Source organism: Lithobates pipiens, unplaced genomic scaffold (assembly GCF_037356315.1).
Source record: "Lithobates pipiens isolate NorthernLeopardFrog02 unplaced genomic scaffold, aLitPip1_a1.2 Scaffold_8, whole genome shotgun sequence".
Classification (NCBI taxonomy): domain Eukaryota; kingdom Metazoa; phylum Chordata; class Amphibia; order Anura; family Ranidae; genus Lithobates; species Lithobates pipiens.
The window spans coordinates 511176224-511190656 of NW_027507903.1; the positions used below are offsets into that span (position 1 = coordinate 511176224).

Consider the following 14433-nt stretch of genomic DNA (forward strand, 5'->3'; position numbering starts at 1 on the left):
CGGCTTGTCGTAGTGTTGTACGTCACCGCGTTCTTGACAGTCGAAAGTTCAGAGAACTTTTGTGTGATTGTGTTTATGCAAGGCAAGCTTGAGCGGAATTCCGTTGGAAAAACCATCCAAGTTTTATCTGATGGAATTTCTGATTGTGTGTACGGGGCATCCTCCACTGATGTGAACTGAACTGAAGGTGACTTCTTGACTGGTTCAGTCACTCGAACACAAAAGCTTTCTGTGTCTGTCCTCTGACCCTCTTTCATAATCCTGCTCTTTCAGTGGAACCTGATTGACTGCAAGCATATGTGGCTCCTACAGCATCAGTAAAAGCGTAAGTGTAAGGGGTTTTCAGGTCTATACCAGGTCTGGGCCCCATCGGGTCAACAGGGGGTCCTGCCAGGTATGCTGTAAGGGGCCCCATAAATTCTAAAGGTAGAACTGACAGTTAGTGAGCACTGTCACGCTAGGACAGGAAGTGTGATACTGACAGGATCACAGACGAAAATAAAGGAAAAAGACTAAAAAGGAAAACAAATGCTGCTACCACATCTAAGGATTGGTAAGCTGAATTACTTTTTTGTTCTTGGGTTAGGTATATCTAAAATGCAATTTGGATTGGTAGAGAGTGTTTAGATGCAGTAGAATGCCTTTTTACAGTAACTGTCAGCTGTGTCCAAACTTAAGTTGGCCATACATTGATCAGTTCAGTCTACGGGCTCAACGAAAAAAAACTGAGCCGATTTCCCCATCCACACATTTGAGGTATATGGAGAAATCCTGCCTGCTGTGTCTTTATATTCTGACAGTGGGTTTGGAATACACTGATCAGCACTGCGGCCCATTGCCCGTATGCACTGATTGAATGGAGATTTTCCAAACATGTACCTTCATGAAAAGTCGATTGATAGATCAACTTCCCATGAACAGGATCTGCCATAGATGGATTGAAATTTGGCTGAACCACCTGAATTTTGACCCATGCCTGCCATTATTGAAAGTAGCAAGCAAAATGGAGAGAGGAACAGTCTGGCTAAATGATTTGCAGACCATTGAGGGACAAACACTCCCTGGGGCTAATTCAAAACTGACAATGACAAAAAAATTTTTTTTTCAGTCAAATAGGAAATGAAAGTGGTTCTAAAGGCTGAAGTTTTTTTTTACCTTCATGCATTCTATGCATGAGGGTAAAAAACCCTTCTGTGTGCAGCAGCTCCCCCAAACCATAATAATACTTACCTGAGCTCCCTCTTGATCCAGCGATGTGAGCAAGAGCTTCGCCCCCCCCCCCCCCCCGAGACTCTTCCTCCTCCTGGCAATGTGACAGCCAATCACACGAGCAACAAGCCTCCAGCATTATGAATATCTAAAGTGCTGGCTCCTGGCAATGGAGAGGGGATAAGCAAACAAAATGTCAACCAGCTAGGCGCAAGAGCTACTTTAAAGTGAATGTAAAGTCTCGGTTTAAAAAACAAAAACAAAAAAAACAAACATGTTATGCTTGCCTGCTCTGTTACAGTTGGTTTTGCATAGAGCAGCCCAGATCCTCCTCTTCTCGGGTCCCTCTTCAGTGCTCTTGGCCTCTCCCTCTGTTCAGTGCCCCCACAGCAAGCAACTTGATATGGGGGAACCTGAGCCGAGTTACAGCTCCGTGTGTCTATTCAGACACGGAGCTGCCAATCAGGCCCCCCCCCCTCCCATTATTTTAACAGCCGCGAGATCCAATGGTGCTGCTGCTGTGTCTTGGTCAATCAGGGAGGAGAGACCTGGATGGCTGAGGGTCTCGTGGACATTGCTGGATAGAGATGGGCTCAGATAAGTATAAGTATGGGGGGGGGGGTGAGGGGGGCTACTGCACACAGAAGGCTTTTTATTTTGATACATAGAATGCATTAAGATAAAAAAAAAAACTTTAAGCTTATGCTACATGTTTATTTTTATTATTTATTTTTTAAAATCTTTATTGAATTTTCACAAAATTATCCAGCAAAGAAAAATCCAGATAAGAAAACTGGCAATTAAAATAACATTAAATAAACAGCATAAAATAAGAGAACAGAAAAGAAAAATGAATAATAAGACTTGAAATTGCCAAGAACATTAACCAACCATGTTCCTATTTAGTCTGTTTTACTGAGTGTCCGACAAACAATAGAAACCAAAGGCCAAAGAAGACCCTATGCATTGGTTATTATGACTCAACCTGGAATAGCCAGGGAAAGGGGGGCTATATCCATAGTGGAAGTGTGAATGAGCAAGCATCGTTTTACTTAGAAAACAACCTTACTTATATTCATAGAGATTTTTCAAAAATATCTAAATAAAAAATTATGAAAATAAAATGTATCATTAAAAAGAAGGCAACACAAACTTTTGTACTTGTGTTCCAGTACTGTAATAACTATAGTGAATAAAGTATGCGGATGGTTCCATATAAAATAATACGAGAAGCAGTATGAATCCCTTTCTGCACCTCTCAGAAACATTGGCAAAATCCCCCCAGTACTCCCCTGCCCACTTCTCACAGATGTAATTCATTATCCGAGATCACATGATGAGCGACACCGAGGGGTTTTGTATAACACTATAGATGTCGTACTGCGAGTTCATGATTTATAATCGCCAAAAGGAACAGAAAATGCACTGTGAAAAAATCCGCTGCTTCTTCACAATAGCTGCAAAGAACTTCCAGGAAATATTTAGCTTTCTCTATCACAAATACTTTGATGATTATTGACATCATATGAGTACAGATTGTCATGTTATTGGATGGATCAATTAAAGGTTCTTAACCACTTGCTTACTGGGCACTTAAACCCCCCTCAGTCCCAGACCAATTTTCAGCTTTCAGCGCTGATGCACTTTGAGTGACAATTGCGCGGGCATACAACACTGTACCCAAATGAAATTTTTATCATTTTTTTCCCACAAATAGAGCTTTCTTTTGGTGGTATTTAGTTACAGCTCGGAGTTTTATTTTTTGCTAAACAAACAAAAAAAGATGCAAAAAAAAAAAAAAAAAAAAATCATGTTTTAATAGTTTGTTATAAAATTTTGCAAACGGGTCATTTTTCTCCTTCATTGAAGTGCGCTGATTAGGCGGCACTGATAGGCTGCATTGGTGGGCACTGATGGGCTGCATTGGTGGGCACTGATGGGCTGCATTGGTGGGCACTGATGGGCTGCACTGGTGGGCACTGATAGGCATAGTTAAGGCGGCACTAATAGGCACAGATAAGGCGGCACCGATGGGCACAGATAAGGCGGCACTGATGGGCAAAGATGGGCACAGATAAGATGGCACGGATGGGTGGCACGGATAAGTGGCACGGAAGGGTGGCACGGATGGGCACTGATAGGTACCACAGATAGATGGGACTGATGGGCACTGATAGGTGGCACTGATAGGTGGCTCTGATAGGTGGCACTGCTGGGCACTGATGGGCGGCACTGCTGGGCACTGATGGGCGGCACTGCTGGGCACTGATGGGCGGCACTGGGGTGCAGCACCTTTGAGGCAGATTGGGTGGCACTGTGGGTGGCACTGGCACTGTGGGTGGCACTGTGGGTGGCACTGTGGGTGGCACTGTGGGTGGCACTGTGGGTGGCACTGTGGGCACTATGGGCACTGACAGGGGGCACTGACGGGGGGCACTTACTTTTTCTTTTATTTTACTTCAGGATGGCACTGCGGGAGGCAGGTGGGCACAGGCAGGTGGCAGGTGGGCACATGTATTGATGGCCGTGATCGGGACTGATGTCCCGATCACGGCCGCCGGTGATCGGCTTTTTTTTTCTCTCCTCGCGCTGTCAGCGCGAGGAGGAATAATAGCCGATTACCGGCTCCGTTCTATCACATGATCAGCTGTCATTGGCTGACAGCTGATCACGTGATAAGGGGTCGGGATCGACCCCTTACACGGATCGGTGATCAGGCGAGTCTCACGGACTCGCCGATCACAGAGCGCGCCGCGCGCGCCCCTCAGGGGGCGCGCAGGCCGCTCGTAACCAGGACGACGTCAATAGACGTAGTCCTGAAAATGTAGGTCCGCGCTAATGCCGTCATTTGGCAATAGCGCGGATCTGAAGTGGTTAAAGTATATCTAAACCCTCACCTCATAAAACAACACATTCAGTTTAAAATAGAAATATAAGGTAAACCATTTGTGTATAGATATAAAAAGACATTAAACCAGTGGCACGCCCATCAAATAAGGTTGCACGGGCACCGCCACTTCTGTCATGCCACCCCCCTATATATATCATAGATAGATTCATGCATAGACTGAATCTATCCATGGCCGCCGCAGCCACCCCCTGTTCATCCCTTTTAGGGCACCGAGTGCCTGAATTCTAGGCACTCGGTCAGACTTTTTGACAACAAACATGCAAATTAGCTATTTTAAGGCAACATCCGACCGTGTGTACACTTCATCGGACAAACTTTTTTCGGTTTTCATCATACTTTTGTTGGCTGTGCGAATGGACAAACTTTCTGCCAACAAAAGTCCGATGGAGCAAAGTCCGATCGTGTGTACACAAAACCATAGGACTTTTGTACAAAGTACAAACAGGCATGTTCAGAACCAATGCAAAAGATCAGACAACAATACAGAAGTTGACCAAAGATGGCGGTAAAGAGCAGAAAAAACCACATGATTTGGTGAAAGTTGGCTCAAAAAGTCCTGCCGTGTGTATGCAACACAAATTCTCGGCCGACGCCCTTTGTACAAAAATCAGATCGTATGTATGAGGCTTTACCGTGTATTTATGCCCCCTTGTAACATCCTCCATAAGCTTCCAAACCTCTCCTTTTACCCCTGTTACCATTCCTGTTTTTTTGGAACAAACAGTGCACGTTAGCTGCCATCACGTGCATTGCTCTATGCCCACTACAAAGCCCATAGTCTATCTCAGGAATGAGTGAGAGAGGGCGACTACATTCCTACATACAGTGGTACCCTGAGAAACAAACGTAGCCACCCTCCAACAGGAAGTCAGATCACAGCAGCAAAAAAAAAATAATTAGAAGGAGGCTGACGGCAATAAAAGGCACATTTATGAGTTAAGAATATCTACTTGAATATAATCTTTTTTTAATTTAAACCAGTGTTTAGTGTCACTTTAAGTCTAGAGGTAGGGAAATAAGCTGTAATAATTTCCTCATTCCTTGCTCTGCCAGACTTCCAAACACTCTTCTCTAATATTCTGGTCTGTGGGTTGGCCCTCACATAAAATGCAGGACTACCGGTCCTGCATTGTACTTGATGATGTCAGAGTGTGACTTCTGGCCAAAGTGCTGAAAAGGAGAGGCTTCAGGCGACCAATCCCACAGTACGGTGGTGGCCTGCTGGCGCAAAGAATAAGGTAAGTATTACAGCTTTTAATTCTTGCAGTGTAGGGGCCCAACTGCAGGGGTCTTTTTTTTTTTTTTTTTTTTTTTTTTTTTTTAGATCCAGGAGCGGAGCTTTAGGCCAAAATTATTTTAAGTTTAAAGTATAGAATCAAACATTTTTTTTTTTACTTTTAGACACAGTAGAAAAGAATTTTAAAACGTTATTCTTGCCTGTACAGTTTACTAGAAATTGGGTACCACAATGTTCTCGGTATCTGATGGCAGGCAGGGGGTTTAGCACAATTTTAATCAAAAATAAGTCAGCCAATCAGATTTGTTGGTTCTGATTTTCCTTAGGTCCTGGTGCAGTGTGTATACATACAGTATATCTAGATTACATCGCTGTTCTTGGAGCCGTGTTTGTTCTGTGCAGTCAAGATTCTAATCTTTATCAGCAAAGAATTACTGCGATTTTTATGGATTTTTTGCCAGAAATTCCTAGTAAGGTAAATGGTACTTAAATCTATCTGTCACCCCTCTGTTGTCTAAACTAGTAAGTGCAAAGAAAACAAGCGTAACATTTCAATGACTCATATTCAATTTGAATAGACATTGATCAATTTAATTACCCAGCACTTGTGGGTAAGTGTTTAACCAGAAATATCAGTAATACAGCACTCAGCTATTAGAAGTCAAAGATATCGTAAAGAGAACCTGTTGCTAAACCAGTCATTTCAATAGCAATTTTCCCTTATGATTATATGTGTATTTAACATATTTTATGTTATTTACCTGTAAAAGCCCCCTTATTAGTATTCTCCTTTACTGCTCTACTGACCGTTACTTAAAAGGTTATGTAAGGAGGTGAGTAAAGGGGTGGAGAAGCTGGGCCAGCATACATAGCAATTAGACACTCGGCATCAAACTCGGCCAGCAAAAGTCCGATGGCGCATACACACGATCGCATTTTTCCGACCAAAAGCTCTCATCGGTCTTTTGCTGGCCGAATTTCTGATCGTGTGTACGGGGCATTAGGGAAAATTACCTGAATGTGGACACAGAGTGCAATAATAACCCAAATTGTATTCTAAACTTTTTAAACTCTATTTAAAACGAATATGTAAAAATGTTATTATATCTTTTCATGTGACAACGCTAAAGAAATGACGCTTTGCTACATGCTATGTAAATTAGTGAGTGTATAGCTTGTATAACAGTGTAAATGTGCTGTCTCCTCAAAATAACTCAACACACAGCCATTAATGTTTAACTCTTTCATGACTAAGCCTTGACATTTGGTGTTTACAAGTTAAAATCCGTATTTTTTGCTAGAAAATTACTTAGAACCCCCAAACATATATATTTTTTATAAGAGAAAAAAAAGGAGTGGGTTGCGCTACAAAAAATAACTAAACTCAAAAAAATAAAAAAATATAACCATGTGAAACAACAAAGTTTGAACTTAGTGGTGTGTTTGTCGCATGCCAGAAAAGGATTAGAATGCGACAAAAAAGGGACTATCTAATAAAGATAGAAAATACTAAATCAGTGAAAATAGCAGATACCGTATATACTCGAGTATAGGCCGACCCGAATATAAGCCGAGGCCCCCAATTTACCCCCAAAAAAACTGGCAAACTTATTGACTCGTGTATAAGCCGAGGGTGAGACATGCCTGTCCATCCCTGTGTGTGTGTCCGTCCATCCCTGTGTGTCCGTCCATCCCTGTGTGTCCGTCCATCCCTGTGTGTCCGTCCATCCATCCCTGTGTGTGTGTGTGTCCATCCATCCATCCATCCCTGTGTGTGTGTGTCTCCATCCATCCATCCATCCATCCCTGTGTGTGTGTGTCTCCATCCATCCATCCATCCATCCCTGTGTGTGTGTGTCTCCATCCATCCCTGTGTGTGTGTGTATCCATCCATCCATCCATCCCTGTGTGTGTGTGTGTCTCCATCCATCCATCCATCCATCCGTGTGTGTGTGTCTCCATCCGTGTGTGTGTGTGTGTGTGTGTGTGTGTGTGTGTGTGTGTGTGTGTGTGTGTGTGTGTGTGTGTGTGTGTGTGTGTGTCCAGCCTACCTGTGTCCCGAGCCTTTGTCCCGAGCCTCCGTCCCGTGTCGTGCCTTGCCTTCGTCCCGTCCCGTCCCGTCCCGTCCCGTCCTGTCCCGTGCCGTGCGTTGCCTTGCCTCCGTCCCGTGCCCTCTTCGTCGGCGGCCATTGTAAAATTCAAAAGCCGCGCCTCCTCCTTCGCCTGTGATAGGCGGAACACTGAATTTCCCAGCAGCCTGTGTTCCGCCTATCACGGACGTCGTATCATCCTCGTCCGTAGTACGAGGATGAGCGGATGCCCGTGATAGGCGGAACACAGGCTGCTGGGAAATTCAGTGTTCCGCCTATCACAGGCGAAGGCGGAGCCGGAGGCGCGGCTTTTGAATCAGAATGGCCGCTGTCTGTCTGCTCGACACGCTGATCGAGCGGGCAGACAGCGATGACTCGAGTATAAGCCGAGGGGGGCACTTTCAGCCTCAAAAAAGAGGCTGAAAATCTCGGCTTATACTCGAGTATATACGGTACCTCTTAGTGTGGTTATACACAGAATACCCTTAGTAGGAGTGAATGATCAAATAAATGTGGGATAATGCAAGCAAACCTTTGCTGATAAAACCCAAACGTGTAAAAAGAATATATTACACCAATGATACCTAAAGATTGGAATCGTATTGGGTATCAGAAAATATATGTGGTGAAAATAAAAATTACATTAAGTAATATTCATATAAGGTGAACCTGCAAAAAAAACTGTATAACATTCAAAAAATCTGTTGTCTTAAAACAATAATGAAATAATGTGGCATCCAATGGTCCGTTATCTCATAACATTAGTGAAACATGAATATGGAAATTGTTTGAGAACATAATGAGAATGGAACAATGTTCAAAGAGTCCATATACAGTCTCTATTTGCAAGGTTTCCCACAGTGAAGTAGTGACAGTAGAGATATCAAACACGAACGTGACTTGTGCTCAGCCTCCACCAATGATATTATTGCCGCTTACCAGAAACGAATGGTTCCTTATTACAGAGAACCATATAAAACAGTTGACTAATTCCCCAGTCCAGGGCCTGCACGGATGAAATGTGAGGGACTTCAGAGCCCGCTCGTCTCTCGATACACTCCCGTTCGTGGATTTACATAGAAGGCAATGAGACTCACAATAGTGTAAAACCCAAAAGTAACTTTAATCGAACGTAAGAGACAAATGCACACTTACAGAAATGACGATTAAAACGATCGTTACAGCAAAACCGAGCCGGCCGGTCTCGGTTAGCGCCCGTTACACCGAAAACATACAACACGAGATGGTGGCATCAGGACGTCGCTCCTCCTCCCTACGCGTTTCGTCACGATAGGACGTGTTTTCGGGCGCTAACCGAGACCGGCCGGCTCGGTTTTGCTGTAACGATCGTTTTAATCGTCATTTTTGTAAGTGTGCATTTGTCTCTTACGTTCGATTAAAGTTACTTTTGGGTTTTACACTATTGTGAGTCTCATTGCCTTCTATGTAAATCCACGAACGGGAGTGTATCGAGAGACGAGCGGGCTCTGAAGTCCCTCACATTTCATCCGTGCAGGCCCTGGACTGGGGAATTAGTCAACTGTTTTATATGGTTCTCTGTAATAAGGAACCATTCGTTTCTGGTAAGCGGCAATAATATCATTGGTGGAGGCTGAGCACAAGTCACGTTCGTGTTTGATATCTCTACTGTCACTACTTCACTGTGGGAAACCTTGCAAATAGAGACTGTATATGGACTCTTTGAACATTGTTCCATTCTCATTATGTTCTCAAACAATTTCCATATTCATGTTTCACTAATGTTATGAGATAACGGACCATTGGATGCCACATTATTTCATTATTGTTTTAAGACAACAGATTTTTTGGATGTTATACAGTTTTTTTTGCAGGTTCACCTTATATGAATATTACTTAATGTAATTTTTATTTTCACCACATATATTTTCTGATACCCAATACGATTCCAATCTTTAGGTATCATTGGTGTAATATATTCTTTTTACACGTTTGGGTTTTATCAGCAAAGGTTTGCTTGCATTATCCCACATTTATTTGATCATTCACTCCTACTAAGGGTATTCTGTGTATAACCACACTAAGAGGTATCTGCTATTTTCACTGATTTAGTATTTTCTATCTTTATTAGATAGTCCCTTTTTTGTCGCATTCTAATCCTTTTCTGGCATGCGACAAACACACCACTAAGTTCAAACTTTGTTGTTTCACATGGTTATATTTTTTTATTTTTTTGAGTTTAGTTATTTTTTGTAGCGCAACCCACTCCTTTTTTTTCTCTTATGCCAAATGTAGTATAACATTTGGGTTGCTGCTCCTTTCTTTAGTTTCTGGTTTAATTTCTTTCTCAAGCGCGGCGTTCCTCTGTTTTCCATATATATTTTTTAGCAAAGAATCTAGAGAATGAAATGGCGATTGTTGCAATATTTTATGTCACACGGTATTTGTGCAGTGGTGTTTTAAACGCAGCTTTTTGGGAAAAGGGAAACTTTCATGAATTAAAAAAAAAACGAAACAGTAAAGTTAGCCCAATATTTTTATATAATGTGAAAGAAGATGTTACGCCGAGTAAATAGATACCAAAGATGTCACGCTTTATAATTGCAAGCACTCGTGGAATGACAACAAATGACGGTACCTAAAAATCACCATAGGTGATGCTTTAAATTTTTTTCTACGGTTACCAGGTTAGAGTTACAGAGAAGTTCTAGTGTTAGAATTATTGTTCTCGCTCTGACGATCGTGGCGATACCTCACATGTGTGATTTGAACACTGTTTACATATGCGGGCGCGATTTCCATATGCGTTTTCTTTGCTGTGCAAGCTCACGGTAACGGGGCGCTTTAAAAAAAAATTCTTATTTATTTTAAAATTTAAAAAAAAATTATCACTTTATTGCTGTCACAAGGAATGTAAACATCCCTTGTGACAGTAATAGGTGTTGACAGGTATTCTTTATGGAGGGATCGGGGGTCTAAAAGACCCTTGATCCCTCCTTTGCACTTTAAAGTATTCAGATCGCCATTTTCGGCGATTCTGAATACTGTATTTTTTTTTTTTAAACTGGTACCATTGGCAGCCGAGTAAACGGGAAGTGACATCATGATGTCGCTTCTGTGTTTACGATCAGGTGACTGTAATGAAGCCCCAATCCAGTCTGTCCCTAGCCGCCAGAAGCGGCGGTTTGTTGATCGGGGATCCCGATGGAACGGAACCCCTGGTAAGTGTGGCAGGAGGGGGCAGGAGGGCGTCCCCTCCCGCTCCTCCGGTATAACAGCCGAGCAGCTTTTAGCCACATCGGTTGTTATAGCTAGAAAGCCGATCTCTGGCTCTAAAAAACGGTACCTGCAGGCATCATCCCGGTATAACCCCCGAAAGCCGAGTATGCACATCTGCGTACGCTCGGCGGCAAGGGATTAAACTGCTGGCAACAAAAATGAGTACACCCCTAAGTGAAAATGTCCAAATTGGGCCCAATTAGCCATTTTCCCACCCCGGTGTCATGTGAATCGTTAGTGTTAGAAGGTCACAGGTGTGAATGGGGAGCAGGTGTGCTAAATTTAGTGTTATTGTGCTCACTCTCCCATACCGGTCGCTGGAAGTTCAACATGGCACCTCATGGCAAAGAACTCTCTGAGGATATAAAAAAAAGAATTGTTGCTCTACATAAAGAGGGCCTAGGCTATAAGAAGATTGCCAAGACCCTGAAACTGAGCTGCAGCACAGTGGACAAGACCATACAGCAGTTTAACAGGCCAGGTTTCACTCAGAACAGACCTCACCATGGTCGACCAAAGACATGGAGTGGACGTGCTCAGCGTCATATCCATATGTTGTCTTTGGGAGACAGATGTATGAGTGCTGCCAGAATTGCTGCAGAGGTTAAAGAGGTGGGGGGGTCAGCCTATCAGTGCTGTGACCATAGGCCACACACTGCATCAAATTGGTCTGCATGGCTGTCGTTCCAGAAGGAAACCTCTTCTAAAGATGATGCAGAAGAAAGCCTGCAAACAGTTTGCTGAAGACAAGCAGACTAAGGACATGGATTACAGGAACCATGTCCTGTGGTCTGATAAGTATGTATTTGGTTCAGATGGTATCCAGCGTGTGTGGCGGCAACCAAGTGAAGAGAACAAAGACAAGTCTGTCTTGCCTACAGCCAAGCATGGTGGTGGGAGTGTCATAGTCTGGGGCTGCATGAGTGCTGCCGGAACTGGGGATCTACAGCTCTTCGAGTTGACATACTGAAGCAAAGCATGATCCCGTTCCTTCGGAGACTGGGAGTTTTCCAACATAATAACGACCCCCAAACACACCTCCAAGATGAACACTGCCTTGCTAAAGAAGCTGAGGGTAAAGGTGATGGACTGGCCAAGCTTGTCTCCAGACCTAAACCCTATTGAGCATCTGTGGGGCATCTTCAAACGAAAGGTGGAATAGCGCAAGGTCTCTAACATCCACCAGCTCTGTGATGTCGTCATGGAGGAGTGCAAGAGGACTCCAGTGGCAACCTGTGAAGCTCTGGTGAACTCCATGCCCAAGAGGGTTAAGGCAATGCTGGAAAATAATGGTGGCCACACAAAATATTGACACTTTGAGCTCAATTTGGACATTTTCACTTAGGGGTGTACTCACTTTAGTTGCCAGAGGTTTAGACATTAATGGCTGTGTTGAGTTATTTTGAGGGGACAGCAAATTTACACTGTTATACAAGCTGTGCAATCACTACTTTACATTGTAGCAAAGTGTCATTTACACACACACACTATATATTGTACTTACTTTTTTCTGGAAGTCTTTAATGTAAACCAGTAATATGAATAAAAGAGAAAGGGCACGCTACCTGAAATTGCTTATAAGCTATTCAGAGCAATAATTTAAATTGTGTACAACATACACATTTCTCTTCAGTAAATATAACTAAAGAATAACTATGCCCCCCAAATATATGTGCTGCAGCACTTTATTATATGTGTTCTGTAAGTGCTATATATAATTTTATAAATGCATCTGCATTTACATTTTTTTTATTAGTTTCCTAAAAAAAGTGCAACAAATAGCTAATACAGGTTACTGTGATATTGTGGCAATGACGCTGCACTGCTCGTGAATGCAGAGCAGAGTTATCATTCTCAAAGGATGTGCCTGCTTGCACTACAGTGGGATGAGAAGTTTCAGGGGACATAGCCATCAGCATTGTCACTTCTGATTTACAGGCCTGTAATTTGTCAATCAACATCTGGCCACAGCTACTCTTGCTCACTGCTTTCTGGGTTGGTAGCACTGCCTCTGTTGCTGAGACACTGCAGCATTGTGAGCTGCAGTGTCTGGGATGGAGAGCATGTAAGACACAAGAAAGAGGATTTGGCTCAGTCAGGGATGGTAAAGGAAGTGTTTTGTTCACTTTATGATTCTTGTGCATCACATATTAACTAGAATTGGCCCTTCAGACAGTCATCCAGGAGCCTTTAGTTGTACTTTAAGAAAACTGTTTATGTCTTTGCCCCTTTATTTTGTGTACCTGAAGTATTAGCAGCATCTGAATAATGGAAGGAGGTACACGAGCTCGCGGCCGGGATAAGGCATCATCCAATTTCAGATTTAGGGTTATTATGTTTCTAAAGTGTAGCAGAGCCAGCTGTCGGATGGAGGGTTCCTTCCCCTGGAAAGAAGAATAAAACAAACTTTAAAAACTTGTTCCTCAGGGTAGCTCAAATGGCCAATTCTTTTCTGTACATTGCTTTGGCCTTAGGAAATGACCCATCAAGGCAGCCTAGATTGCTACTAAGGTTTTACCAGTGAATCTTAATAAGACACTTGGACCCTTGTCATTCTCATGTACATAGTTCTCCTTGTTAACAAACCTGATGCCAGAGGGATTTCTAGTCCCTGTGTCCCAGGTCTTCTACCGCAATGCAGTAGATGACTGGACCTCTAAACAAACAGAAATCTTTGCTAAACTTTGGTTCATAAACTTTGGTCCATACATTCTATTTCAATTTGTGAAGAGGATTTTTTAATCCAACAAAAGCCATACTTAAAGCGGAGTTCCACCCAAAAATGGAACTTCCACTTTTCCGGTTCCTCCTCCCTCTGGTGTTACATTTGACACCTTTCAGGGGGGAGCAGATACCTGTCTAATAGGTATTTTGCTCCCACTTCCGGGCATCTACATCACCCCCCCGCTGTCCTCTGGGATGCACACGGGTCCCAGAACACAGCAGGGACCAGTGGGATAGCGCAGCACGAGTCGAGCATGTGCAGTAGGGAACAAGGAAGTGAAGCCGCAAGGACGGCGGTGGCAACACCTGACAGCCGAGGGATAGATCGGCTTTGGGTGCTGACATTGTGGGCTCCCTGGACAGGTTAATGTCCTTATTTTAAAAGTCAGCAGCTACAGTATTTGTAGCTGCTGACTTTTAAAAAATATTAAATAAATCAGCGGAACTCCGCTTTAAAATAGTTGTACAGACAGGACACTTTTATCTTAATGCATTCCCTGCATTAAGGTAAAACAAGCATCACCTGTTGTACACACACCCCCCCCCCCCCCCATAATTACATGATTTCTATTTCGATCCAGCACTGTGGCCGGCTGTAGCTGTGCTCTCCTCTTTCTCTCCTTACATGACATGTCACCTGCAGTTGTTAATCAAATCCTGTGAGGAGGGAATGGTGGGCTTGACCGAGCTGCACTTTGCATGCCAATTGAAGCAGCTTCCTATGGTGGTGCATTGAAAAGAGGAGGAACCTAGAGCATCTGGGGACTTCAGAAGAGGAGGTTCGAGGCTGCTCTTTGCAATACCGTTGCACAGATCAGATAAGTATAACATGTTAATTGTTTAAAAAAAATATTGTTTACAACACTTTAAATATCAGTTTACTTCTGTACGGCTTAATTATAGTGCAGTATAAAAGAACATTTGGAGGACCATTTGTGAGTTTGGATTCTTGGGTGTGGAATCACTGTCAGTAAAGGGCCAGAGAATGAATGGAAGTAAAGTGC

The 14433-nt window shown here is 43.2% G+C and overlaps 1 protein-coding gene across 6 annotated transcripts in view; it reads right to left on the reverse strand.

Annotated features, from left to right (window-relative positions):
* PRR5 (proline rich 5) overlaps window positions 1-14433 on the reverse strand; it is a 192953-nt gene that overhangs the window by 20032 nt on the left and 158488 nt on the right. For all 6 annotated transcript variants that reach the window (XM_077469373.1, XM_077469378.1, XM_077469377.1 and 3 more), the window contains one exon: window positions 12949-13089. In XM_077469373.1, coding sequence (XP_077325499.1) covers window positions 12949-13089 — 141 coding nt within the window. The remainder of the gene's footprint in view (window positions 1-12948; window positions 13090-14433) is intronic.